Source organism: Telmatherina bonti (assembly GCF_933228915.1).
Source record: "Telmatherina bonti genome assembly, chromosome: 12".
Taxonomy (NCBI): domain Eukaryota; kingdom Metazoa; phylum Chordata; class Actinopteri; order Atheriniformes; family Telmatherinidae; genus Telmatherina; species Telmatherina bonti.
This window is the reverse complement of record NC_136610.1, coordinates 35,893,163-35,921,108: the sequence shown is the minus strand read 5'-3', so window position 1 is coordinate 35,921,108 and position 27,946 is coordinate 35,893,163. Positions and strand designations below refer to the sequence as shown.

At 47.0% G+C, this 27,946-nt stretch overlaps 1 protein-coding gene across 1 annotated transcript; it reads right to left on the bottom strand.

Annotated features, from left to right (window-relative positions):
• Positions 1–7,001: 7,001 nt before the first annotated feature.
• On the bottom strand, positions 7,002–25,822 carry LOC306763121 (LON peptidase N-terminal domain and RING finger protein 3-like). The gene is made up of 12 exons (XM_079249832.1): positions 25,057–25,822; positions 21,426–21,544; positions 21,196–21,318; positions 20,408–20,524; positions 20,122–20,314; positions 19,960–20,044; positions 19,757–19,871; positions 19,551–19,672; positions 18,220–18,378; positions 17,983–18,145; positions 17,755–17,904; positions 7,002–8,808 (listed from the first exon to the last, which is right to left on the bottom strand). Exons 1-12 carry the CDS (start codon positions 25,724–25,726, stop codon positions 8,650–8,652), a joined length of 2,175 nt encoding a protein of 724 aa, XP_079105958.1. The 5' UTR covers positions 25,727–25,822; the 3' UTR covers positions 7,002–8,649.
• Between the last annotated feature and the right edge of the window lie 2,124 nt (positions 25,823–27,946).

The following is a 27,946-nucleotide window of genomic DNA, read 5'->3' as shown; positions in this document are numbered from 1 at the left end:
TCAGTCTGTCCTACATGTGTTACACTTTGGTTTTATTTTCTATTGCCTTTTGAGAATCTTTCTTGTACATAAACTGTACAGTAAAGAACGAATGAAATCACAGTTTTGTCTTTTATTTATGTCGCTTCAGTGCATAAGAATTACTGACATCTAGTGGTAGAAATGGGTACAGCACCGTTGTGAATGGACGGTGGCCATCAGTGGTCAAAATTGATCCAGTTTTCATGTGTGAGTGGATCCAGTGGCCTGAGGTGCAGCAATAATGGCACTACAGGTAACTTCAGCATTATTAACATATACTGTCTTCTTCTATGGTCCTTTTAAAGCATTTCTTTGCTACACAATTCCACACTTATTTATTCCATTTATTGTTTAGAGAAATTTGTTCACATCTTATACTTATTACTACACCAAAAATGCAAAAGTAAAGCCTTGCTAGCTGGTTGTTTAAATTGAACTTAATGGAACTGCAGCATATTGCTTTCCAAATTTTGAACAAATAGTTAAATGATATAAAAGACAGAAATAAAACATTTTTCACAAAGAAAAATATTAAGGTAAAAATCCATCCATCCATCCATCTTCTGCCGCTTATCCAGGGTCGGGTCACGGGGGCAGCAGCCTAAGCAGGGAAGCCCAGACTTCCCTCTCCCCAGCCACATTTGCCAACTCTGCGGGGGGGATCCCGAGGAGTTCCCAGGCCAGCCGAGAGATATAATCCCTCCAGCGTGTCCTGGGTCTTCCCCGGGGTCTCCTCCCAGAGGGACGTGCCTGGAACACCTCACCAGGGAGGTCCAGGAGGCATCCTGACCAGATGCCCGAGCCACCTCAACTGGTTCCTCTCGATGCGGAGGAGCAGCGGCTCTACTCTGATCTCCTCCCGGATGACCGAGCTCCTCACCCTATCTCTAAGGGAGAGCCGGCCACCCTGCGGAGGAAACTCATTTCAGCCGCCTGTATACGAGATCTCCTTCTTTCGGTCACGACCCACAGCTCATGACCATAGGTGAGGGTAGGAATGTAGATCGACTGGTAAATCGAGAGCTTCGCCTTCTGGCTCAGCTCCTTCACCACGACAGACCGGCGCAGAGTCCGCATTACTGCAGACGCCGCACCGATCCGTCTGTCGATCTCACGCTCCATCCTTCCCTCACTCGTGAACAAGACCCTGAGATATTTAAACTCCTCCACTTGAGGCAGGACCTGACTCCCGACCCGGAGAGGGCAATCCACCCTATTACGGCTGAGGACCATGGTCTCAGATTTGGAGGCGCTGATTCTCATCCCAGCCGCTTCACACTCAGCTGGGAATCGCTCAAGTGAGAGCACAGGCCAAGAAGGCCCGGTAAAAATCTAGTCGGCACTATTTGGATACTAGCATGTAAATGGTTCATAAAAACAAAGGATTATTTTAATAAATCCATTAGATATAGAATATTTTTAATGATATATTAACCTTTGATTTTTTTTTTTTTTGTCTCCTGCCACTTCGCAACGTCCTCTCAGAAGACTCTACAGACACATCAGTTGCAGCTGTTTCACAGTGAACAGCCTAGTTAAGGAAAACCAGCAGGTTGTGTTGAGTCTTCAGACAGTCCTCAACCCAGAGCTGCACGAGGCGACAGAGCAACACATCCCTGCAGCAGCTCGCCTGACTCAACATAGTCATTGTGCAGAACTTCTTTGGCTCTCGAAGCCTTTTCGTTTGGATCAGGTGTGTTGAATAGCCCCGCCCTGCTCATTAGCATAACAATCCAGTAGTTGTGAATGTATCATCTGTAACCCCCTTCTACCTCGGTCTGCAGGATCTTACGCAGCTATCGCTCCAAAACGAGTCTCTAACGGTACAAGCTATCTCCGTCCTGACCCTCCATCGGCTACAGAAAGCCTGACGGACGTTTGCAAAAGGTCAGATGGGATAAAAGCATTAGATTATCTAAGGACATGTTCACATCGGCCTTACTGGGCAATCCGGGTCCGTTTGCTCAGAAAGTCGCTTCATTTGAGGAAACGCACCAAACGAATTCTGATTCAAACCAAAGAAGCGGACTCGCCCCGTTTCAAGTGGACGGAATACAGGAAGCGGAATACAAAAAAGTCACTTCCTGGTTTAGACGTAGCGTTGATGTGAACGTAGCCTTGAACCTTCCAGACAAAAGTACTTTAATGCAGGTTATTCTGTCGGGCTCCAGTCTAAAACGAATGGGAAAAACTGAACATTCCTTTTCAACTCTTTTAGCCTTAAAATCTTCAGCATACTTTCAGCTAGAGACAACATTCAAACTTTAAACAAGTCACCAGAAATTCAGCTATTAATCAACTTTTTGATATCTTCAACTGTTTTCAAAATAAAGCAGCTTTAAAATCGTTCAACTTCTTGGCGATCACGGTTTTGCTCCCACTTTTCGCTGCTTGAACAAATTCTCAGAACTCCTTAAGCTGTTGCCCTACAGACACATATTATACATGAAAACCTTGCAAATCTTCAGTTTAGATCATTATTACTGGTTCAGCCGTGACTGAAATATTCAGGTTTTTAAACGTCTCATGCCAGCATGAAACTAATTGTGTTATTAGAAGAGGTAAAGATATTGATGCATGTCGTGAAGTTATGGAAAATAAATGGATTTTTTCCAGTCTGCATGCAGGATGAACTGTAAATACAAATCCAGCTTCCTGCAGAGCTTGTAAACATGTCAGAGTATAAATGTTGGTTTCATGGTTCTGTGTTGAGTTTAGGATGCAGACTGATCTCACAAACTCTCAGTAAAAGCAATAAAGTCTTTAAAACTCTCTGACAATAAGAGCAGAGTGTCCTTAAATCTTTCTGTACAGTCTGGCCACAGATACACACCAACACATGTGTGCTGTTTGTCTGCACGAGGAGATTTCCCCGTGTGTGTGTGTGTGTGTGTGTGTGTGTGTGTGTGTGTGTGTGTGTGTGTGTGTGTGTGTGTGTGTGGCCACAGTTTGACCCAAATACCAGTGTGTGCATGCCTGCATAGATAGCCAGTGGTTACATGAGCTAATGTTTGCATGCACATGATTTATGGTTTATGTTCGTATACAAACAGGAAGCGGACGGCTGGTTAAACTCCACAGATGTCCTTTCAGGGGGAGTTAGGTAACGCCACTGCTGCCCTACTTCCCATACAAGCACTATCACATCAACATGTGGCTCCGAAGTGGATCAGCCAAGAAGCTGAGAGTGTGTGTGTGTGTGTGTGTGTGTGTGTGTGGACAAGCCGATGCCAAGTATCCATGGCAATGACTGCTTGGGGCTGACCTTCTCGTTTTCAGGTTATATAACCAACCGACTTGGCAGCGGGCAGAAAGGAGGAGGGGTTGTAATGATATCTACTCTTCCAGGAATGAAGGAAACTCAAAGTCAAAAAGTTCAGAAGTTCCTTCAGTAACGGTACGAGACTCTAGTCCACAACCGTGTCACACGTTTACAGCCACAACACGTCTTTTTACATCATATTTATGTTGTGTGTCAACACGTGGGAATCCAGCAGCTGCAGGACTGGGCCTACCGGGCATACTGGGCCTACCGGGTCTACCGGGCATACTGGGCCTACCGGGTCTACCGGGCATACTGGGCCTACCGGGTCTACCGGGCATACTGGGCCTACTGGGCGTACTGGGTCTACTGGGCCTACCGGGTCTACCAGGCATACCGGGTCTACCGGGCATACTGGGCCTACTGGGCGTACTGGGTCTACTGGGCATACTGGGTCTACTGGGCATACTGGGCGTACTGGGCATACTGGGCCTACCGGGCATACTGGGCCTACCGGGTCTACCGGGCATACTGGGCCTACCGGGTCTACCGGGCATACTGGGCCTACTGGGCGTACTGGGTCTACTGGGCCTACCGGGTCTACCGGGCATACTGGGCCTACCGGGCATACTGGGCCTACCGGGTCTACCGGGCATACTGGGCCTACCGGGTCTACCGGGCATACTGGGCCTACTGGGCGTACTGGGTCTACTGGGCCTACCGGGTCTACCGGGTCTACCGGGCATACTGGGCCTACTGGGCGTACTGGGTCTACTGGGCATACTGGGCCTACTGGGCGTACTGGGCCTACTGGGCGTACTGGGTCTACTGGGCATACTGGGCCTACTGGGCGTACTGGGCCTACTGGGCATACCGGGTCTACTGGGCATACTGGGCCTACTGGGCGTACTGGGCCTACCGGGTCTACTGGGCCTACTGGGCATACTGGGCATACTGGGCATACTGGGTGAACTGGGCGTACTGGAACTAGATATCTCGCCATCCCAAGGCCTGTTTCATAGATCCACCATGGGAGAGCAGAAATCAAAACATTAGAAAATGGGTTTAAATGACGAAGCAGACGGTAAAGAGGATACATGAGACAAAACTGATGAAGGTTTAAAATAAACGGTGCAGATCTGGACTTTATGTCTACAGTCTGGTGAGTCTGGTTAGGGGTCGCCCTGGACAGGTCGCCAGTCCACCACAGGACCGTTCAGATAAAAACTGTCTCCATGCAGCTGAGACCAGGACGGTCTCGAATCCAGATGTTCCTGCTGATCTGAAGCTTTCTGGGAGTTTCTTCCAGACATGTGGAGCATAGAAGCTGAATGCAGCTTCTCCATGTCTGCGTCTGACTCTGGAACTGATGAAAGACCAGATCTACAAGACCATTTCGAGCTTTATAGACCAGTACCAGTCAGGCAGCCCGCGTAAAGACCTCGGAACTGGACCGATGTGGTCCACACTGTCTTGGTCTTCGTGAGGACTTGAGCTGCAGGGTTCTGGACGAGCTGCAGGGTTCTGGATGGTTCTGGATGAGCTGCAGGGTTCTGGATGAGCTGCAGGGTTCTGGATGAGCTGCAGGGTTCTGGATGGTTCTGGATGAGCTGCAGGGTTCTGGATGAGCTGCAGGGTTCTGGACGAGCTGCAGGGTTCTGGATGGTTCTGGACGAGTTCCGTCCTGGATGATCTCAAGCTGTCCTGGTTTCCATCGGCGACGAGGCGGCGACCATCCTGGAGGGAAAGCGATTCGCCATCCAGGCGGCGACTCCTCGGTACCCAGAGAGGTTTTTATAGACTGATGAGGACGTTGTCATGGTTACAGTGTAAGACTGACGCGTTAACCCCGTCACACCTGCAGGTTTCTGGCTTTTCTTTATTTTATTGCTCTCAATCCAACTCAGTTTTATTTATTTTATTATTAGGTTTATTTTTAAACTTATTTATTTAATGTTGCATTCTTTTGAGATGTTTGGCATTTGGCTATTAAACCGCTTTATAAATAAATCTATAATAATTATTAGGAATATTTGCTTGTATTTATGTATATATTTTTATACTGATTTACTGTTTAGACTTTATTTACTAAGGTATTTACTTAAAAAATTTCTTTTGTGTATGCATTTTATTTATTTATAATTCCATATTATGAAATAATTTCCAAATGTAACATATTATTAATCAGAAATTCTTCCACAAAACAAAACTCTGGAACAGAAATGTCCAGAAGAAACAACCTTCCACTACAAAATAACCCGAAAACTGCATAAAAACGTAATAAAAAGCATAAAAACTTGAAACGGTAACAACTTTTGAACCCGACTGTCGTGTGAAAACACACCGAACCATCTCAGCTCTTTATGGAACATGTCAGAGTGACTTTAATGTTGTTACTTACAGTCTCAGGAGAGCTGGCATCTTTCCACCCTGGCGGTTCTCTTCGCTTCAGCGATACGAGGCTGAGTTCTCCTGGTTCCGTCCCTTTCTGGACCCGACATCTTCCTCACCGGCAACCTGCTGGTTTCAGCAGCAGAGCTGGATCCCGGCGGCCTCCAGGTGAACATTTCCTTCCTCGGTGCCGGTGTTCGCACGTTGAAGCCGAAGGAGGCCAGAGGAGGGAGGAGATGTCCGTTCATGTGGCTGTCCAGCAGTTTCCCTGCTGCAACACACCTGACTCACATCAACGGCTGATTAGCAGTAAAACTCTGCACCGGTCTGCTGATCAGGTCTGCTGTGTGCCAGGTGTGTTGCAGCAGGAAACTCCCGATGACCATGTGAGAAACGCACGGCTGAAGTGTGACGTCATGTTGTTCTCTGGATTACACCTCGTTCTTCACATGGTGGGTTTTTATCCAGAAAGTTGCTTTTTCACTTATTAACCTTTTAAATCAAGTTATCTTGATATTTCCAGGACACTTAGTGTCGTCGTCGCCCCCCCCCTCATGGGGGCTCCTAGCAGTCGTTAGTTCTCTTTTTGACCGGCCCTGCTGAAAATCTAAACTTTCCACTGCATCGAGTTCAATCCTCTGGGAAACGGTTAGAAGGAAGATTAAAGTTTGTGATGTTTCGTCATCAGCACAGAGACAGCAGAACATCAGTCTCATCGCTTCCCGCCTGGCAACGCCGCCTGGCAACGCCGCCTGGCAACGCCGCTTGGCAACGCCGCCTGGCAACGCCGCCTGGCAACGCCGCTTGGCAACGCCGCCTGGCAACGCCGCCTGGCAACGCCGCTTGGCAACGCCGCCTGGCAACGCCGCCTGGCAACGCCGTGACTTGGTCCAAACTTTCTGACCTGCTGTGGAATTTACTGACAAGCAGAAAGTTTCTGCAGAGATAATATGAACTGACTTTCCTGTTGTTTATGTTTTTGGACTCTAAATTGCAGGATATAAATACTTCTAACCCTCCTCTGACTGCAGAAACATTAAATCAGAATCTCTCCCATCTGTGGCCCAGAACTGACCCACATTCGGCCCAAACTTTCCTTGCAGTTTGTGTCTTTTAAATGATGATAAAAGACCAGTTTTTATCTCTCAGCAGTGGGAAATAATTATTCTGTTAGTAATTCTCACAGCGCTTTAGTTTGAGTAAATGAAAATGAAGTAAAAAGAGTATAAATATACTATGAGTATAACCTGCACCTCCTTTCTTATTTACAATGGAAACATTTACTGAGAATAAAAGTTATAAGCACTCACTGAAAATACCAGGATGATCAGATGTTATTGTTTATTTGTTTTCTCAATGATATGCCCTTACCCTGTTGTATTTGGTTGATGGATATTCCCTTTCTGTACAGTTTCAGAGCAATAATCAGTACATTTTAGCAGTTATCATTCATAATTATCCAAAGATTACAAGAGAAATTATCAAATGGAAGTATTTGTTAGTAAAGTTCCCGTCTAGACAACAATCTTCATGTAGAATCAACAGATTACAACCATATTTACAGTACATGTGAGAGTATTGCAGTTTGTTTACTATCACAACCATGTAACTGAGGTAAAAAGAAAAGATCAATATCACATCAATAAATTATGACTAATCCTTCAGCTCCCAGCATTTCATTTGGCCCTTTATAAAACACTGAAATGAAATGATTCCCCGCGGCTCCCTGCAGACACGACGCACCAGTCAACCAAGAAAATCAGAGTAAAAAGAACTGGTTGCCATAGAAACGTAAAAATGAAACACTTGTACAAAATAAAGATTTTTCAAAAAGCAAAGCGAAACAGTTTCCAGAGATAAACATCAGCAAGGCCTCTTTTTTTTTTTTTTTCCCTTTTCTAAAACATTTCTGGCAGGAAGATGTTCGGAGCTCGTCTTGTTTTCGTCTCTCCGGCAGTAAAACTTCTGGAAGAACAGATTTCCATCAAAAGGGGCGTAAAGGCACCGGCCTTTACTCACAGCGTGTGTAAATCACATTTTTATGAACGGAGATGGTTTCCAGGAGGCTGGGTACTTCAGGGACACCTCCCCTCCTCCACATGGACGTGCAACGTTCAGGAAAACTGTGGAAAAGTCAGAAAAATCTAAACGTTTCTGGGAACATTTCCCTGTTTTTTAGTTTCTTTACGTCCGTGCATGACGGAGGGGAGAAAAACCCGCTGATGGAGATATCAGTCAGGTTTTAAACTAAGAACAAAAACCTGTTGTTTTTTTTCAGAGTCTTTGGAGACGGAGCAGCTCGGCTTGGTTTTCATTCTGTAAACAACATCACTGCATGCTTAAATAAAATAAATAACGGAAAACAAACTCAAAACATTAAACAAAAGATTCCTCCGTTGTTGAAGCTGTTTTCCAGCCGGATGAGTCGGAACCGGAGGCGAGGAGGATGGAAGACGGAGAAGCTGTTTTATCTGCTGTTAGAGTCGAAATAAAAAGATTCATTTTCGCCCCGATCAGCGATCAGTTCCAAAACAAACTCTTTTTCTTCTTAACTTCAACATGTTGAGGCCATTTACATCAAAAAACTAAAAGTTTGGTCTCCTGAAAGATTTCTTTTTACATTTAAAGAGATTTATGCTGCGATTGACAGATTAATGCTTCTGGTTTCTGTTAAAACGAAGATGTTTTCAGGCGGGAGGTTTGGGTTTCATGGTGTCTCTACTCGACTAAACGACAGAGTTACAGAGAAGCTGGATGTAGAGGCGCCTGAAGCGGCGGCAGGAAGCGCTGGAACGCTCAGCGCTGCGGCGGAACGGGACTTCTACACACCTGGAAGCTGAGATCAGGCAGAAACATGTCTGAAAGTCAACGTGTTCTCCGTCCTTTGTGCGTTTGTGTAAAAAACGACCCATGGAAGATGTTCCGTGGTCCAGATCTCCTCGTTGCTCCGGAGGAAGAGTTCAGCGGCTGCCGTGTCACCGGTGTCGGCTCTGCGTCATGAACAGCAGCACCTTCCGGATGCCGCTCAGGCGCTCCTTCAGCGAGGTGAGGGCGAGGAACGGCAGCTGGGCTCGACCTTCCAGGGGCAGAACGGCGAGCAGCCACCAGCACCAGGAGGGACCGTTGGGACCGGCCTGCAAACACAAGCAACGACACACTCAGACTTTCACGTTGCTTTTGTTTCCCGTTTCTTGTTGCAGTTTATCGTCCAGCTTCCTGATTCCTGGTGCTTTTTTTTTTTTTTAATTTTCATTTTTATTGGACATTTTTTTAGTTACAGAACAATAAACAACAACAACAAAAAAAATGTAATAAATAAAAATAGGAAGAGCAGCGTTGAAAAGTAAATAGAAAAAGTAAAGATCATAGCAGGATAAATTGATCTTATGGGTTTCCGTCCATTTTGACCAGATGTTGGAAAAAAGAGTTTCTCTGGGTGAGTGACAAGTTTTCCATCCCCTGGTTCCCCTGTTTACTGGTTCCCCTGTTTACTGGTTCCCCTGTTTACTGGTTCCCCTGTTTACTGGTTCCCCTGTTTACTGGTTCCCCTGTTTACTGGTTCCCCTGTTTGCTGGTTCCCCTGTTTACTGGTTCCCCTGTTTACTGGTTCCCCTGTTTACTGGTCCCCCTGTTTACTGGTTCCCCTGTTTACTGGTTCCCCTGTTTACTGGTCCCCCTGTTTACTGGTTCCCCTGTTTGCTGGTCCCCCTGTTTACTGGTTCCCCTGTTTACTGGTTCCCCTGTTTGCTGGTTCCCCTGTTTACTGGTTCCCCTGTTTACTGGTCTCCCTGTTTGCTGGTTCCCCTGTTTACTGGTTCCCCTGTTTACTGGTTCCCCTGTTTACTGGTTCCCCTGTTTACTGGTTCCCCTGTTTACTGGTCTCCCTGTTTGCTGGTTCCCCTGTTTACTGGTTCCCCTGTTTACTGGTTCCCCTGTTTACTGGTCTCCCTGTTTGCTGGTTCCCCTGTTTGCTGGTCCCCCTGTTTACTGGTTCCCCTGTTTACTGGTCCCCCTGTTTACTGGTTCCCCTGTTTACTGGTCTCCCTGTTTGCTGGTTCCCCTGTTTACTGGTTCCCCTGTTTACTGGTTCCCCTGTTTACTGGTCTCCCTGTTTGCTGGTTCCCCTGTTTACTGGTTCCCCTGTTTACTGGTTTCCCTGTTTGCTGGTTCCCCTGTTTACTGGTTCCCCTGTTTACTGGTTCCCCTGTTTACTGGTCTCCCTGTTTGCTGGTTCCCCTGTTTACTGGTTCCCCTGTTTACTGGTTCCCCTGTTTGCTGGTTCCCCTGTTTGCTGGTTCCCCTGTTTACTGGTTCCCCTGTTTACTGGTTCCCCTGTTTGCTGGTTCCCCTGTTTGCTGGTTCCCCTGTTTACTGGTCCCCCTGTTTACTGGTTCCCCTGTTTACTGGTCTCCCTGTTTGCTGGTTCCCCTGTTTACTGGTTCCCCTGTTTACTGGTTCCCCTGTTTGCTGGTTCCCCTGTTTGCTGGTTCCCCTGTTTGCTGGTTCCCCTGTTTGCTGGTTCCCCTGTTTACTGGTCTCCCTGTTTGCTGGTTCCCCTGTTTACTGGTTCCCCTGTTTACTGGTTCCCCTGTTTACTGGTTCCCCTGTTTGCTGGTTCCCCTGTTTGCTGGTTCCCCTGTTTGCTGGTTCCCCTGTTTACTGGTTCCCCTGTTTGCTGGTCCCCCTGTTTACTGGTTCCCCTGTTTGCTGGTTCCCCTGTTTGCTGGTTCCCCTGTTTACTGGTTCCCCTGTTTACTGGTTCCCCTGTTTACTGGTCCCCCTGTTTACTGGTTCCCCTGTTTGCTGGTTCCCCTGTTTACTGGTTCCCCTGTTTACTGGTCCCCCTGTTTACTGGTTCCCCTGTTTACTGGTCCCCCTGTTTACTGGTTCCCCTGTTGGCTGGTTCCACTGTTTACTGGTTCCCCTGTTTACTGGTCCCCCTGTTTACTGGTTCCCCTGTTTACTGGTCCCCCTGTTTACTGGTTCCCCTGTTTGCTGGTTCCACTGTTTACTGGTTCCACTGTTTACTGGTCCCCCTGTTTACTGGTCCCCCTGTTTACTGGTTCCCCTGTTTGCTGGTCCCCCTGTTTACTGGTTCCCCTGTTTACTGGTCTCCCTGTTTGCTGGTTCCCCTGTTTACTGGTTCCCCTGTTTACTGGTTCCCCTGTTTGCTGGTTCCCCTGTTTGCTGGTTCCCCTGTTTACTGGTTCCCCTGTTTGCTGGTTCCACTGTTTACTGGTTCCCCTGTTTGCTGGTTCCCCTGTTTGCTGGTTCCCCTGTTTACTGGTTCCCTTGTTTACTGGTCCCCCTGTTTGCTGGTTCCCCTGTTTGCTGGTTCCCCTGTTTACTGGTTCCCCTGTTTGCTGGTTCCCCTGTTTACTGGTTCCCCTGTTTACTGGTCCCCCTGTTGGCTGGTTCCACTGTTTACTGGTTCCCCTGTTTACTGGTTCCCCTGTTTGCTGGTTCCCCTGTTTACTGGTTCCCCTGTTTACTGGTCCCCCTGTTTACTGGTCCCCCTGTTGGCTGGTTCCACTGTTTACTGGTCCCCCTGTTTACTGGTTCCCCTGTTTGCTGGTTCCCCTGTTTACTGGTCCCCCTGTTTACTGGTTCCCCTGTTTGCTGGTTCCACTGTTTACTGGTTCCCCTGTTTGCTGGTTCCACTGTTTACTGGTCCCCCTGTTTACTGGTTCCCCTGTTTACTGGTCCCCCTGTTTACTGGTTCCCCTGTTTGCTGGTTCCACTGTTTACTGGTTCCACTGTTTGCTGGTTCCACTGTTTACTGGTTCCCCTGTTTACTGGTCCCCCTGTTTACTGGTTCCCCTGTTTACTGGTCCCCCTGTTTACTGGTTCCCCTGTTTGCTGGTTCCCCTGTTTACTGGTTCCCCTGTTTACTGGTTCCCCTGTTTGCTGGTTCCCCTGTTTACTGGTCCCCCTGTTGGCTGGTTCCACTGTTTACTGGTCCCCCTGTTTACTGGTTCCCCTGTTTGCTGGTTCCCCTGTTTACTGGTCCCCCTGTTTACTGGTTCCCCTGTTTGCTGGTTCCACTGTTTACTGGTTCCCCTGTTTGCTGGTTCCACTGTTTACTGGTCCCCCTGTTTACTGGTCCCCCTGTTTACTGGTTCCCCTGTTTGCTGGTTCCCCTGTTTACTGGTTCCCCTGTTTGCTGGTTCCACTGTTTACTGGTTCCCCTGTTTACTTGTCCCCCTGTTTACTGGTTCCCCTGTTTACTGGTCCCCCTGTTTACTGGTTCCCCTGTTTGCTGGTTCCCCTGTTTACTGGTTCCCCTGTTTACTGGTCCCCCTGTTGGCTGGTTCCACTGTTTACTGGTCCCACTGTTGGCTGGTTCCACTGTTTACTGGTTCCCCTGTTTACTGGTTCCCCTGTTTGCTGGTTCCCCTGTTTACTGGTTCCCCTGTTTGCTGGTTCCCCTGTTTGCTGGTTCCCCTGTTTGCTGGTTCCCCTGTTTGCTGGTTCCCCTGTTTACTGGTTCCCCTGTTTACTGGTCCCCCTGTTTGCTGGTCCCCCTGTTTGCTGGTTCCCCTGTTTGCTGGTTCCCCTGTTTACTGGTTCCCCTGTTTACTGGTTCCCCTGTTTACTGGTTCCCCTGTTTGCTGGTTCCCCTGTTTACTGGTTCCCCTGTTTACTGGTTCCCCTGTTTGCTGGTTCCCCTGTTTACTGGTCCCCCTGTTGGCTGGTTCCACTGTTTACTGGTCCCCCTGTTTACTGGTTCCCCTGTTTGCTGGTTCCCCTGTTTACTGGTCCCCCTGTTTACTGGTTCCCCTGTTTGCTGGTTCCACTGTTTACTGGTTCCCCTGTTTGCTGGTTCCACTGTTTACTGGTCCCCCTGTTTACTGGTTCCCCTGTTTACTGGTCCCCTTGTTTACTGGTTCCCCTGTTTGCTGGTTCCACTGTTTACTGGTTCCCCTGTTTGCTGGTTCCACTGTTTACTGGTTCCCCTGTTTACTGGTCCCCCTGTTTACTGGTTCCCCTGTTTACTGGTCCCCCTGTTTACTGGTTCCCCTGTTTGCTGGTTCCACTGTTTACTGGTTCCCCTGTTTACTGGTCCCCCTGTTTACTGGTCCCCCTGTTTGCTGGTTCCCCTGTTTGCTGGTCCCCCTGTTTACTGGTTCCCCTGTTTACTGGTCTCCCTGTTTGCTGGTTCCCCTGTTTACTGGTTCCCCTGTTTACTGGTTCCCCTGTTTGCTGGTTCCCCTGTTTGCTGGTTCCCCTGTTTACTGGTTCCCCTGTTTGCTGGTTCCACTGTTTACTGGTTCCCCTGTTTGCTGGTTCCCCTGTTTGCTGGTTCCCCTGTTTACTGGTTCCCCTGTTTACTGGTCCCCCTGTTTGCTGGTTCCCCTGTTTGCTGGTTCCCCTGTTTACTGGTTCCCCTGTTTACTGGTTCCCCTGTTTACTGGTTCCCCTGTTTGCTGGTTCCCCTGTTTACTGGTTCCCCTGTTTACTGGTCCCCCTGTTGGCTGGTTCCACTGTTTACTGGTTCCCCTGTTTGCTGGTTCCACTGTTTACTGGTTCCCCTGTTTGCTGGTTCCACTGTTTACTGGTCCCCCTGTTTACTGGTTCCCCTGTTTACTGGTCCCCCTGTTTACTGGTTCCCCTGTTTGCTGGTTCCACTGTTTACTGGTTCCCCTGTTTGCTGGTTCCCCTGTTTACTGGTCCCCCTGTTTACTGGTCCCCCTGTTTACTGGTCCCCCTGTTTACTGGTTCCCCTGTTTGCTGGTTCCCCTGTTTACTGGTTCCCCTGTTTACTGGTTCCCCTGTTTGCTGGTTCCCCTGTTTACTGGTCCCCCTGTTGGCTGGTTCCACTGTTTACTGGTCCCCCTGTTTACTGGTTCCCCTGTTTGCTGGTTCCCCTGTTTACTGGTCCCCCTGTTTACTGGTTCCCCTGTTTGCTGGTTCCCCTGTTTACTGGTTCCCCTGTTTGCTGGTTCCACTGTTTACTGGTCCCCCTGTTTACTGGTTCCCCTGTTTACTGGTCCCCCTGTTTACTGGTTCCCCTGTTTGCTGGTTCCCCTGTTTACTGGTTCCCCTGTTTGCTGGTTCCACTGTTTACTGGTTCCCCTGTTTACTGGTCCCCCTGTTTACTGGTTCCCCTGTTTGCTGGTTCCCCTGTTTACTGGTTCCCCTGTTTACTGGTTCCCCTGTTTGCTGGTTCCCCTGTTTACTGGTCCCCCTGTTGGCTGGTTCCACTGTTTACTGGTCCCCCTGTTTACTGGTTCCCCTGTTTGCTGGTTCCCCTGTTTACTGGTCCCCCTGTTTACTGGTTCCCCTGTTTGCTGGTTCCACTGTTTACTGGTTCCCCTGTTTGCTGGTTCCACTGTTTACTGGTCCCCCTGTTTACTGGTTCCCCTGTTTGCTGGTTCCCCTGTTTACTGGTTCCCCTGTTTGCTGGTTCCACTGTTTACTGGTTCCCCTGTTTACTGGTCCCCCTGTTTACTGGTTCCCCTGTTTACTGGTCCCCCTGTTTACTGGTTCCCCTGTTTGCTGGTTCCCCTGTTTACTGGTTCCCCTGTTTGCTGGTTCCACTGTTTACTGGTTCCCCTGTTTACTGGTCCCCCTGTTTACTGGTTCCCCTGTTTACTGGTCCCCCTGTTTACTGGTTCCCCTGTTTGCTGGTTCCCCTGTTTACTGGTTCCCCTGTTTACTGGTCCCCCTGTTGGCTGGTTCCACTGTTTACTGGTCCCCCTGTTGGCTGGTTCCACTGTTTACTGGTTCCCCTTTTTACTGGTTCCCCTGTTTGCTGGTTCCCCTGTTTACTGGTTCCCCTGTTTGCTGGTTCCCCTGTTTGCTGGTTCCCCTGTTTGCTGGTTCCCCTGTTTGCTGGTTCCCCTGTTTACTGGTTCCCCTGTTTACTGGTCCCCCTGTTTGCTGGTCCCCCTGTTTGCTGGTTCCCCTGTTTACTGGTTCCCCTGTTTACTGGTTCCCCTGTTTACTGGTTCCCCTGTTTGCTGGTTCCCCTGTTTACTGGTTCCCCTGTTTACTGGTTCCCCTGTTTGCTGGTTCCCCTGTTTACTGGTCCCCCTGTTGGCTGGTTCCACTGTTTACTGGTCCCCCTGTTTACTGGTCCCCCTGTTTGCTGGTTCCACTGTTTACTGGTTCCCCTGTTTACTGGTTCCCCTGTTTGCTGGTTCCCCTGTTTACTGGTTCCCCTGTTTGCTGGTTCCCCTGTTTGCTGGTTCCCCTGTTTGCTGGTTCCCCTGTTTGCTGGTTCCCCTGTTTACTGGTTCCCCTGTTTACTGGTCCCCCTGTTTGCTGGTCCCCCTGTTTGCTGGTTCCCCTGTTTACTGGTTCCCCTGTTTACTGGTTCCCCTGTTTACTGGTCCCCCTGTTTACTGGTTCCCCTGTTTGCTGGTTCCCCTGTTTACTGGTTCCCCTGTTTACTGGTTCCCCTGTTTGCTGGTTCCCCTGTTTACTGGTCCCCCTGTTGGCTGGTTCCACTGTTTACTGGTCCCCCTGTTTACTGGTTCCCCTGTTTACTGGTTCCCCTGTTTACTGGTTCCCCTGTTTACTGGTTCCCCTGTTTACTGGTTCCCCTGTTTGCTGGTTCCCCTGTTTGCTGGTCCCCCTGTTTACTGGTTCCCCTGTTTGCTGGTTCCACGGTTTACTGGTTCCCCTGTTTGCTGGTTCCACTGTTTACTGGTCCCCCTGTTTACTGGTCCCCCTGTTTGCTGGTTCCACTGTTTACTGGTTCCCCTGTTTGCTGGTTCCCCTGTTTGCTGGTTCCCCTGTTTACTGGTTCCCCTGTTTGCTGGTTCCACTGTTTACTGGTTCCCCTGTTTGCTGGTTCCCCTGTTTACTGGTTCCCCTGTTTACTGGTTCCCCTGTTTACTGGTTCCCCTGTTTGCTGGTTCCCCTGTTTACTGGTTCCCCTGTTTACTGGTCCCCCTGTTGGCTGGTTCCACTGTTTACTGGTTCCCCTGTTTGCTGGTTCCACTGTTTACTGGTTCCCCTGTTTACTGGTCCCCCTGTTGGCTGGTTCCACTGTTTACTGGTTCCCCTGTTTGCTGGTTCCACTGTTTACTGGTTCCCCTGTTTGCTGGTTCCACTGTTTACTGGTCCCCCTGTTGGCTGGTTCCACTGTTTACTGGTCCCCCTGTTTACTGGTTCCCCTGTTTACTGGTTCCCCTGTTTACTGGTTCCCCTGTTTACTGGTTCCCCTGTTTACTGGTTCCCCTGTTTGCTGGTTCCCCTGTTTGCTGGTCCCCCTGTTTACTGGTTCCCCTGTTTGCTGGTTCCACTGTTTACTGGTTCCCCTGTTTGCTGGTTCCACTGTTTACTGGTCCCCCTGTTTACTGGTCCCCCTGTTTGCTGGTTCCACTGTTTACTGGTTCCCCTGTTTGCTGGTTCCCCTGTTTGCTGGTTCCCCTGTTTACTGGTTCCCCTGTTTACTGGTCCCCCTGTTTGCTGGTTCCCCTGTTTGCTGGTTCCCCTGTTTACTGGTTCCCCTGTTTACTGGTTCCCCTGTTTACTGGTTCCCCTGTTTGCTGGTTCCCCTGTTTACTGGTTCCCCTGTTTACTGGTCCCCCTGTTGGCTGGTTCCACTGTTTACTGGTTCCCCTGTTTGCTGGTTCCACTGTTTACTGGTTCCCCTGTTTACTGGTCCCCCTGTTGGCTGGTTCCACTGTTTACTGGTTCCCCTGTTTGCTGGTTCCACTGTTTACTGGTTCCCCTGTTTGCTGGTTCCACTGTTTACTGGTCCCCCTGTTTACTGGTTCCCCTGTTTACTGGTCCCCCTGTTTACTGGTTCCCCTGTTTGCTGGTTCCACTGTTTACTGGTTCCCCTGTTTGCTGGTTCCCCTGTTTACTGGTCCCCCTGTTTACTGGTCCCCCTGTTTACTGGTTCCCCTGTTTACTGGTCCCCCTGTTTACTGGTTCCCCTGTTTGCTGGTTCCCCTGTTTACTGGTTCCCCTGTTTACTGGTCCCCCTGTTGGCTGGTTCCACTGTTTACTGGTTCCCCTGTTTGCTGGTTCCACTGTTTACTGGTTCCCCTGTTTGCTGGTTCCACTGTTTACTGGTCCCCCTGTTTACTGGTTCCCCTGTTTACTGGTCCCCCTGTTTACTGGTTCCCCTGTTTGCTGGTTCCACTGTTTACTGGTTCCCCTGTTTGCTGGTTCCCCTGTTTACTGGTCCCCCTGTTTACTGGTCCCCCTGTTTACTGGTCCCCCTGTTTACTGGTTCCCCTGTTTGCTGGTTCCCCTGTTTGCTGGTTCCCCTGTTTACTGGTCCCCCTGTTTACTGGTCCCCCTGTTTACTGGTTCCCCTGTTTACTGGTCCCCCTGTTTACTGGTTCCCCTGTTTGCTGGTTCCCCTGTTTACTGGTTCCCCTGTTTACTGGTTCCCCTGTTTGCTGGTTCCCCTGTTTACTGGTCCCCCTGTTGGCTGGTTCCACTGTTTACTGGTCCCCCTGTTTACTGGTTCCCCTGTTTGCTGGTTCCCCTGTTTACTGGTCCCCCTGTTTACTGGTTCCCCTGTTTGCTGGTTCCCCTGTTTACTGGTTCCCCTGTTTGCTGGTTCCACTGTTTACTGGTCCCCCTGTTTACTGGTTCCCCTGTTTACTGGTCCCCCTGTTTACTGGTTCCCCTGTTTGCTGGTTCCCCTGTTTACTGGTTCCCCTGTTTACTGGTTCCCCTGTTTGCTGGTTCCACTGTTTACTGGTTCCCCTGTTTACTGGTTCCCCTGTTTACTGGTCCCCCTGTTTACTGGTTCCCCTGTTTGCTGGTTCCACTGTTTACTGGTTCCCCTGTTTACTGGTTCCCCTGTTTGCTGGTTCCACTGTTTACTGGTCCCCCTGTTTACTGGTTCCCCTGTTTACTGGTTCCCCTGTTTGCTGGTTCCCCTGTTTGCTGGTCCCCCTGTTTGCTGGTTCCACTGTTTGCTGGTTCCCCTGTTTACTGGTTCCCCTGTTTACTGGTTCCCCTGTTTGCTGGTTCCCCTGTTTACTGGTTCCCCTGTTTGCTGGTTCCCCTGTTTACTGGTTCCCCTGTTTACTGGTTCCCCTGTTTGCTGGTTCCCCTGTTTCAACAGAACAGAGTTCTCTGCACGTGTGTGTGTGTGTGTGCTCTACCTGCAGCTCAGAGTCCTTCCCCGGCATGGGTCCGAAGTGTCCCTCGATGCGCTGCTTCTGCTCAGCCTTCAGAGAGTTGACCCAGACCAGAGCCTGGTCGTACACCGTGTCGTGCAGAGAATGCAGCTCGCGCTCGGCTACACCTTCAACCTGCACACACACACACCGCTTTGCTAGTAACATCTTCCGGTGACTCTGTCTCTGCATCCACCCTGACCAGCAGCATACCTTATCGTCCTCCAGGTACTCGATGTCAGCCGTGTCGTATCCGTCCCTCTGGCTGTGCTGAATGACTTTAAACCTGCGTCTGCCGATCGTGTCCACCACCGAGCGGCCGTCCGAGAAGAACTTCACGTCCCGGATCTCCAGCAGACAGCCGTAGTCTGCGAACCTGCGGGCAGAGGGGAGGAAACGTTCACATCGGATCTTCAGACGCCGACGTTCCTCTCTATGTGCTCTACTGACCCCTTCAGGTCGTCTCCCAGACACATGCCGAAGCAGTTGGTGCCCGTCTCCATGCACCTGCGAATCATCAGCCTGTAGCACGGCTCGAAGATGTGGAGCGGACACGGCACGGTGGGGAAGGCCATGGTGCACACAAACATAGGCACGTTGTTGTTCAGGCTGCAGAAACCAGGAGGGAAACTTTCATCACATAAAAGCAGCAGGAGGTTTTCTTCTTGTTTCGGGTTTATTTCCACCGGCGGCGTGGAAACCGACCCCGCGACCTGGCCGGCAGGATGGAGGCGCTAAACGTTAAGAATACTGAAGAAAAACGGCTTTTTATTTTCTGTTAAAAGTCACTAAAATTCCTCCTTTTGTGTTTTTATGTTAAATATTTCCCAGGCAGGAGGAAAACGTGAATCTTTTATCTTTATTACTGAACAGACGAGACTTCAGCTTGTATGATGAGTTGAGTCAGGGTTACGACACGCATGTGGAAATGTACACGCATGTATGTTTATAATAACATCTAGATCTTAAATAATGTGAAACACGGGATTTTATAGCTCCACATATCTGAGATTTAATGTTTTACGATTTAATACATCATTTTTATTTGTAAGTTATCGTTCTAATATGTGACACAAAAATACATAAACGGACATATTTTATAACTGAAATAAAATGTTATTTTATTTCCAGCACATATTTTTTTAAATTCATTGAAATAAAGTAACTTTTTTTTAGAATTTAAACCAACAGATTTTTTCTTATATTTTTTAGTAAATTTATTATAAAAATTAAAAAAAATATTAACTGAAAATAATTTGGTAAAAAATAATAAAATCCAAAAATAAAAAATTTAGAGACTGATATATAATCTCATACAAAGAATACAAAGTAAATATAAGTAAAAACTTATATATATAATATAATAATATATATATAACAAAAGTAAAAACTAATAAATCATAAATTATATTTAAATATTTAAAAATAATATTTAATATAACAAATAATTATTAATAATAATAATATTTAATCAATTTAATAATATTTAATATATAATAATAGTTAAAGCACCTTTTTCATATCCTGGTAAAGAATAAAAATGAATAAATAAAATATGTCAGAAAAAGCTTTAAACAAGATCTTTATTCTCAGCTTTTTTAATGATTTATGTCAGAGATCTGGTAACGTTGTCAGGAAACTCTCTGTAACGTGACCACTAGCTGTCTGCGTGCCGTTCCGCCTCCTGGCGAGCTGCAGGAACGCGCCACGCCACCTGTAGTAGGTCAGTAGGTCACATGTTTATGTGAGGAAAACAGAGCGGGGGGGGTCTGAGAACTCACTTGGAGAGCTCTGCCATCTCCTCCTGGTGGACTCTCTGTCTCTCTAGGAGCTCGGAGGGAAGATACTTGGATATGAGGTTCTCCATTAGCACCGTCTTGCAGAACTGTCTCTGGACCAGGTACTGAGGACACACAGAAGCAGCGATCACGTCAACACAAGCGGCGTTTGCCTGCAGGAGGTCTGGTTCTGCAGGTCCGGCCGGTACCTCGGACAGCTCCTCCTTACAGAGCGGACACTTCGGGCTGTGGTCCAGACACCGTTCCAGACAGCGCAGACAGAACGTGTGGCCGCACGGCGTCGTCACCGGCTCGTAGAACAGCCTGGAGGGGAAACACACACACCTGTGTAACGGCTAAACACACAACCTGCACGCTGCAGCCAGCAGGAACGGCGAGGAAACCATCTCACCTCATACACAGAGAACACTCCAGATCCGTCGGGTCCAGCAGGTCCCCCGCCACCCAGCCTGGAACGTCCCGACCTTCTGCTGGAGCTGCATGGCGACATCATCAGACGGTAAGACAACGGACACGGTCCCCGCGCTCGTTCTAACGCGGCCAGTTCGCTCACCAGCTTTCGCTCGCTTCTGGTCCTCGTTCTTCTTCTGTTGTTCCTCGTCTGAACATCTTTGTTTGCGTTTGAGCAGAAGAGCGTGTTCCGTCCTTCTCGTCTCAGCCGGTCTGAAGCTCGCCTCTGGAGTCCGGGTCGCAGGGAGGGCGGAGCCGAGACAGGACTCTGGAGATGGCGAGGCTGGACCGGGGGTCTGAGGGGCGGAGATGGTTAACGGCAAGCGCCACGGATGTAAACAAACGGGTAAACAGACGCCTGACTGGCTGCCGGAAGGAGAGAAAGTCACCTGGAAGGGAAACCTGATGCTGCTTTTCAGGTGGACTCTGGAGGACAGGAGGTTGGAGTTGTCCGTGATGCGTTCAGGGACCTGATCTGTGACCGGAGCCAGGAAATCGCTGAGCAGCTGAGAGGAGGAAACGCGACACTTCAGACGTGGGACATGAAGTTATGCGAAAGTGGAAATACATGCCAGCAAATATGGAAATATGTCAAATAAATCTAATGTGTAGAAAATTAAATAAATTCTGAATAAAAAAAATATTAAAAATATAAAATATTTATAATAAGTATAAATTATATTTCATATTTGTAGTTTTAAAAATGCCTTTTAATAAATATATAAGATTTTATTTTAATAAAGCAAAAATAGAAATATAATTTAAAAAATAATTTTTATTATAAATAACACTTAAATAACAACAAACTACATAAAAATGGATGCAATTTACATCAAATTATCTATATTTTCACTATTTTAATGTATATTATAAAAGAATGAAATAAATGTGTAAATAAACTGTATTTATTGTATGTAAGTTTCATTAGTCGTTAAATTTAAATTTTTTTCAGCACTTTGGCCAACGCAGGTCGCGGTAAATGTGCCATATAAATAAAATTTGAATTGAATTTGTTTTCACTAGAAATGTAATATTTTTGTAAAAATAAAAGTTAATTAAATGTAGATTTTTGTGGATTTGTGAGGATGTAATAACTCCCAAAGCTTTACAGTTTGCTTTTAGTTCAACAATAAACGGATCAATAATAACAAATAAGTGTTTTTTCCGCTCTGGTTACCTTGTGGACTTCGTTCTTGGCTGCTTTACAGTCGGGCTCCACGGCCAAACAGACCAGGTATTCTCTCAGAGCCTCCTCCGTCCGACCCAGCGACATCAAAGCCTGAGCCTTACGGACGTGACCCTGTTGCCATGGAGACGGTGCATTACTTCGTCGTGCGGATGGGAACGTTCCGGTTTCAGACGACAGAAGCAATAAATGAGTGTTTGCGTGTGATCTCGGAGGCTTACCTTGGACCAGAGCGGCATCAGTCTGCAGGCCATGTCGGCGTCCTGCAGAGCCTTTTCAAAGTTCCTCAAGCTGGAGTGGATCTGAGCGCGGTTGCTGAACAGAATGTGGTCTTCAGGCGCTGCGGAGGACAAACGGGTCGGACCAGGTCAGGACGACTGCAGCCTTTTCCACTCTTAAGCCAATGTTTCCTTTTTTACTCAATAATTTTGTTTAAAATTCTGAAAAACTGTTTATAAAGGGACGTAAAAATACTTTAATATTACATTTTTTATAATACATTATATTTTATATTAATATATCATATTATGTTGTGTTATGTTACATTATATTATATCATATTATACTATATTATATTGTATCGTATCATATTATATTATATTATATTATATAAATACATTTTATGATTTTAACTTTATTTTATTTAATAATTCAATGTGAAGAACTGAAATCCATTTCTATATTTAATACTTTTTTCTGTAGATGTGTGAATATTTATTAACAATCATTAAAAATGTAAAAATTATCTTGATGTGAACTTTAAACTAATATCTCATGTGAATTAATGGAGATTATGATGAATCACTGAACAACTGATGCATGAAAAATAAAAATAATTCAACATTAATACATACAGAAGCAGGAAATATGTTAGTTTAAGGCTACAAATATACATCTAAGGTTAATAACATAACATAAATATAAAAAAAACACTTAAAAAGGGAGAAGTATTTGTGTTTTTTACATGAATCTGTTTAGTTTTCACATTTCCTTGACTTTCCTGAACACATCATGTAACATCTGAGAGAAAACTGTTGAAAGTTTCACATGAAGCTGAATTTTCTGGCATTTTAAGCTCTGAAATTACACAACAGAAGGAATGTTTCAGCTCATGACTAAATGTGTGAAGAACAACACACACAACCTGCTGCCTTACAAAACCATGCAGCGCTATCAAGGTCACCCACATTCAACGTTTCATAACTGTACAAACTTATGCAAATGTGGCAGTCGCCTCTTCAGAGCGTCCTCCTGCAGACTAAAGCTCTGCTGGGATCCTCCACACGCCCGGCTGCTAGGCAGCATGGTCGTGCATGGAGCACACAAGGAGTATTGATGAGCAAAGCAGTCAGCGACAGCAGCTTACACACACACACACACACACACACACACACACTGAGACATGTCAGAACAAATCCTTCATCGTAACCCAGGTCCAGTTCTAAAACCTGAAGACGAGACTCGTCACGCACACAGACCCGCCGTGAAACCCTTCAATAAGCTGGCGTGGATCATGACTCTGCAGATATAAATCCTGTAAGCATGAGTCAGCAGGATTCAGTGGAGACATGCTGAGTCATTCAGGATCAGCTGATTCACAACTTCACCGACATGATGAATGATATCCTGTCTCATCTCACGTCATCCCACATAGGTTTCCTTTAGACCGGGGGGGGCCGCGACCAGGTGGGGGTCGCGATCAGGTGGGGGGGCAGCAACAAGGTGGGGGGCGTGATTAGGTAGGGGGCAGCGACCAGGTCGGGGGGCGCGACCAGGTGGGGGGTCGCGATCAGGTGGGGGGTCACGACCAGGTATGGGGGCAGCGACCAGGTGGGGGGTCACGACCAGGTATGGGGGCAGCGACCAGGTGGGGGGGCTGTGACCAGGTGGGGGTCGCGACCAGGTGGGGGGGCTGTGACCAGGTGGGGGGCAGCGACCAGGTCGAGGGGCAGCGACCAGGTGGGGGGGTCGCGACCAGGTGTAGGGTACACTATCGATACCAGCATGATGATACTGACATTTTCCCTGCAGGCTGCATGAGAACCGAGCAACAACACCAAACACCAAATTGCGAATAAAATGTCATCATTTGTCAATAAATCTTTGCGTTTGGTTCATGTCATCATCACAATCAGTAAATAAAGAAAAAATGACTTCTATAATATAAACAGAAAGTATCGGCCTGCAGCTCTGGGGTTTACACCCCGAACATCTAGACTTTACATTCTTATTGTTATGGGGAATATTTCAGGGAACTTATCACGCATTAAAAACCAGAAAATGTGACAGCGCTGATGTAAAACATATTTATTCTGTTCATCCTTCTTCATCAGAAACTACCATGACAACAGGGATGAAGCACATTTAGACTTTTTACATTTTAAATTACGGTTTGTGTCGATATTTCATCTCAAAGCTTAAAAATTACATGTGAAACATAATATTTTCCTTTATTTTACGGTAAATCTTTACTTAAAACCCTGTTGTGTGCAATCTGACACGTTTCTGTCCCTTTTACACTAAATGTAGCACCACAACCGCTTTGCATTAAATACATATTTATCTATATTTAAGCTTTGTTAAAAAGCCCAAAACAGACTTCTGATTAAAAAACCTGAAATTTTCTGGTTTATTTTTCACGTCAGGCTTTAAAGGCTTAATATCTGTATTGATCAACGTGTGACAAGATGATCCCAACCATCAACCTGCTGCACAGCGAGTCCAGCCCAGAACCGCCTGGCCGGTGATATAAAAGCTCCACCGGTGGGAAACTGCATGTAGAGGACATTTATGTGTTTTTGTTTTCTTTTATGAGAATTGGCTGTTATGGAAGTTAAATTATTTTTTGTGTTATATTTTAGTATATTATATTACACAGATAGATTTTTATTTAATGTTTTTGATTGAAATCAGCATCAGGATGAAATAATTTTTTTTATCACTTTCAGGCGTTTTGTTGGTTTTTTGTGAACTGGAACAAATATATAACGATCCACCTTTATTCTATTCTTTTGTTTCAAGAAAAATAAATTATTTGTAATTTTCTAAATCATTTCCTTTGTTTTTATTTGGATCTTTGGAAATGTGTATAAAAATCAGCCAGTCCATGCTGCTACCGCCTTTAAAAGAAACGTAGAAAAGGCTGGAACACTGCAGCTCAGACATCTTCATGCAAATCTACACGTCTAGGAGTCACTTTGTCTTTTGATGCTTAGAGGATTTAAGATAATTTATTGAAATGGTTTTGAACGCACCGCCATGCTGCATCATGATGCTGTGAAGTAAAACCAGGTCAGGACAAGGAACCCAGTTACTTTTACTTAAATATGAAGAAATGACTTCATGCAGCGCAGAAAACACGTCTGACTCAATAACAAATGTCTGAAAATGAACCCAGAGCTTCTTTTTAAATTAGTTTTAAATGAAATTCTTCTTTTCTGGTGAAGTTTTCTGTCTGTTTCACCTCCTTCCTGACTTTGCCAGAGCTGCACCTCTTCTGCTGCTGCTGCTGCTCTGGGACTTTCAGTGACCTGCAATGATACCCTTGACCTACATTTGCAGCTTGCTTGTCTGATGTTACACAACGAGAGAGGTTACGTGCTTACGTAATGTTTGGTCCACTGGCCCAGCCTACATAACCCTGTTATCCAACAAATGTGTGTCTGCTGTCAGAGAGCTGCGCGCGGCTGTCACCGGCTCCATGACACACTTTACGCGTTAAGGAGCCGGTTATATGTGACTTTATTTACTGTGTCGCGGTTCCATAACACACTCAGCCCGATGCCAAATGAGTCAAACTACAAGTTAAAGTTGTAAAAGTGGAGGAAAGAGAGGTGGAAAGCAGAGGTTTACCCATCAGGATGGCTTGGTTGTACTTGTCCAGCGCGGCTTCCATCCTCCTGTCTGCGTACAGGCCGTTCCCCTCCCGCCTCAGCCGGCCGGCCTGCTGCAGGCTGGGGAACCACTTGGCCAGCAGGTTGCTCAGAACCACGTTGACCCGGTAGTTCTGCACGTCGGCCAGCCTGGAGCTGTCGCTGCACTCCGTGCAGACCGCCGGCCGCTGCTCCCTCTCCAGGCATTTCTTACAGAAGCTGTGTCCACACGGCAGGGTCACGGGCTCGTGCAGAAAGCTCAAACACATCCCGCAGTTCACGTCCTCACGCGCGCCACCTGTGGCTCCATGTCCCCCCTCGCGCCCGGACAGCCCCCCTGCCCCCGGGCTGTGCCGGTTCCCCCCCCGGGTCTGCCTCCTGATGGTGTCCGACAGGAGCTCTACGAGGTTCTCCAGGTGAGCAGCTTTAAGCTTCTGGATCTCCGAGGCTCGGCGGTACGCTTCAAAGGCTTCGCTCATCCTGCCGCCAAGCGCGAGCGCGTCAGCCCGCTTCACCAGGAGCTCGAGGCGGCCGCCCGGGTCTCCCGGACCCCCCAGCTGGGACCAGTAGACACCCGCCGCCAGGTCCAGGTTGTCCAGGCGGAAAGCGTCAGCTGCGAGGTGCAGCATGGTCTCGCGCTCCGTCCCCATGCAGCGCAGCTACTCCAGGTGTGTGTCTGCGTCACACACGCGCCGCATCACCGCTCCGCTCCGCAGGTGCCACGCGCGCAGGGAAGGTCTGCACGGTCCCGGACAAGTCCAGGAACAGCCTATATGACTCGCTACGGACCGGGAGGGGGGAGACAAGAGGAGGAGGAGGGAGGGCGTTATGTAAAAGTTGTGTCACGTGACGCCAGGCAGCTGTTCTCATTGGACAAGTTTAGAAAAAGCGTTACAAAACAGTCTGAGTGATGGTTTAATGGTCGGGGCCAGGACTTAGGAGCCCGTCTGACCTGCATGCGGGATCCCAGGAGCCAGAGGGGGGGGGTCAGTGTGCGGCTGCAGGGTTGTCACCACAACCAGAGTGTGTGTGTGTGTGTGTGAGAGAGACATGGCAGGACGCGTTTCACCCAGTTTCTGCTTTGAAATATGACCTGATTAAGCTTCAACATGGTCAGTTTACTGGTTTTTATGGTGCAGTTTCCTGCAAACACCTGCAGCTCCTCAGACTGACAGATTTACGTGTGTTCACATAATTAGTGACATTTTTATTTATTTAATTTCCCTTTTTATTGGATTTCCCTTTGGGGATTGATAAAGTATTTCATTTCATTTACATGAAGACATGTCTTCTGCTAGTAATGATTGTTTGGTTCATGATAAAACAGATAGTTGTCCCTGAGGAACTTTTTTTTTTAACTCTCTCTATGTGGTTTCAGGTTCATGAACAGGTTTTAACAACAAAAGAAACAGTTTCTGATTTGTGACAAAGCAAAACTGCGTGAAGCTGGGAAATGACACAAGACCTACACGCCTACATGAACATACTGATATCATTGTACCTACTGTGTCACACTTTACTGAGGGTTGGCATTGCAATATTTTCATTTTTTCTATTTTATTGTGTCAATTTAAACTTATTTCATTAATTACATTTTACAAAGTCATACAGTATTTTTCCACCTAGGGCGTTTAATTATATACATAACTGTATACAACCATATTATGTAAATCCATATCTTTATTGTTTATCTTTATAGTTACATACCGTATTGGATAAATAAAACTACTATCTACCTAACTACCTAATTAAATCTATATGGTTACATATAGATGTATATTATATGATGGATGGATAGATGGATAGATAGATAGATAGATCTACTTAGTTACGTACCTAATTGGATGAATAAAACTAACTGAATAAATAAATAACTTAAAAATCTGAAGTAACAAAATCTGAAAAAATATGAAGTTTTCTTATTATTATTTTCATCATTTATTACCATGTGATAGTATGAAATCACTGTAATTGAATCATCTACTTGGTGCCCACCTGGGGGCAGGAGAGCTTTTAGTTAAGTTTCTACCATGAAGTGATGCAAAATGTCTCAGAAACTGTGTCATACATGACATGATTGTCTCATAGGGTTAATGACCCCATAACAGATTTGGTATTTTATCAAATCAGAAAGTCAGTATTGGTCATTTTATGACTCTCAACATAGTCTGAACCTTTTGAGACAAGCTTAGCTCGCCCCAATAGAAAATAGGGAGAAATTTGTCTTTTCTCACACCCCAGGGGTCTTTTGGGAGTTTCTGGCCTTGTCGTTGATCGATTGGTATGATCGACCCCTCGTTCTAATCATGTGATACAGTAGAATTACGCTAGTGTCGTCATGTTTACATTAACATGGCGTGTCCAACGGTAAGGCAGGAAATGTTTGTGATGCAGAATGACTGTCACCTCTCTGATCAAACCCATGTAACGGGGCAGTAAGCAGTGATTTTGGATGGAAAACTGGTCCCAAAGCACACTGACTTGGATGTTTGACGCAGTTTTATCCTGGTGGATACCAGTCTCTGAGGCAGGGCGGCAAAGGTCTCGCCTCATCACACGATTTGTGATTCTGGTTTTTTTGTTTTTTTTTTAGAGCTGAAGCATAAATTCAGCTTTCTTTTGCTCCAAGTTCTGCGAATCTCGGTCATAGCTGAGGACTTTTTTATTCATACCTATGAGCTTTTATCTGAGATTCAGGACTTTCTGTCAGGATTACACATGTTTATATTTACATTACTGACCCTGTAAAACTCAGCTGAGGATTGAACCGGAGACCTTCTTGCTGTGAAGCCACAGTGCCACCATGTAACCCAATAATAATAATAATTTTACATTAATTGCCGTTCAATTAAAAATTTTTTACCATAAAT

Excerpts from the sequence above, each read along its gene's own strand:
- LOC306763121 (XM_079249832.1), bottom strand. The coding sequence starts at position 25,726 with ATGGGGACGGAGCGCGAGACCATGCTGCACCTCGCAGCTGACGCTTTC. Across the intron at positions 18,146-18,219 it reads CTGGGAGACGACCTGAAGGG|GTTCGCAGACTACGGCTGTC; the intron begins GTCAGTAGAGCA and ends CTCTGCCCGCAG. Across the intron at positions 17,905-17,982 it reads AGTACCTGGAGGACGATAAG|GTTGAAGGTGTAGCCGAGCG; the intron begins GTATGCTGCTGG and ends GTGTGTGTGCAG.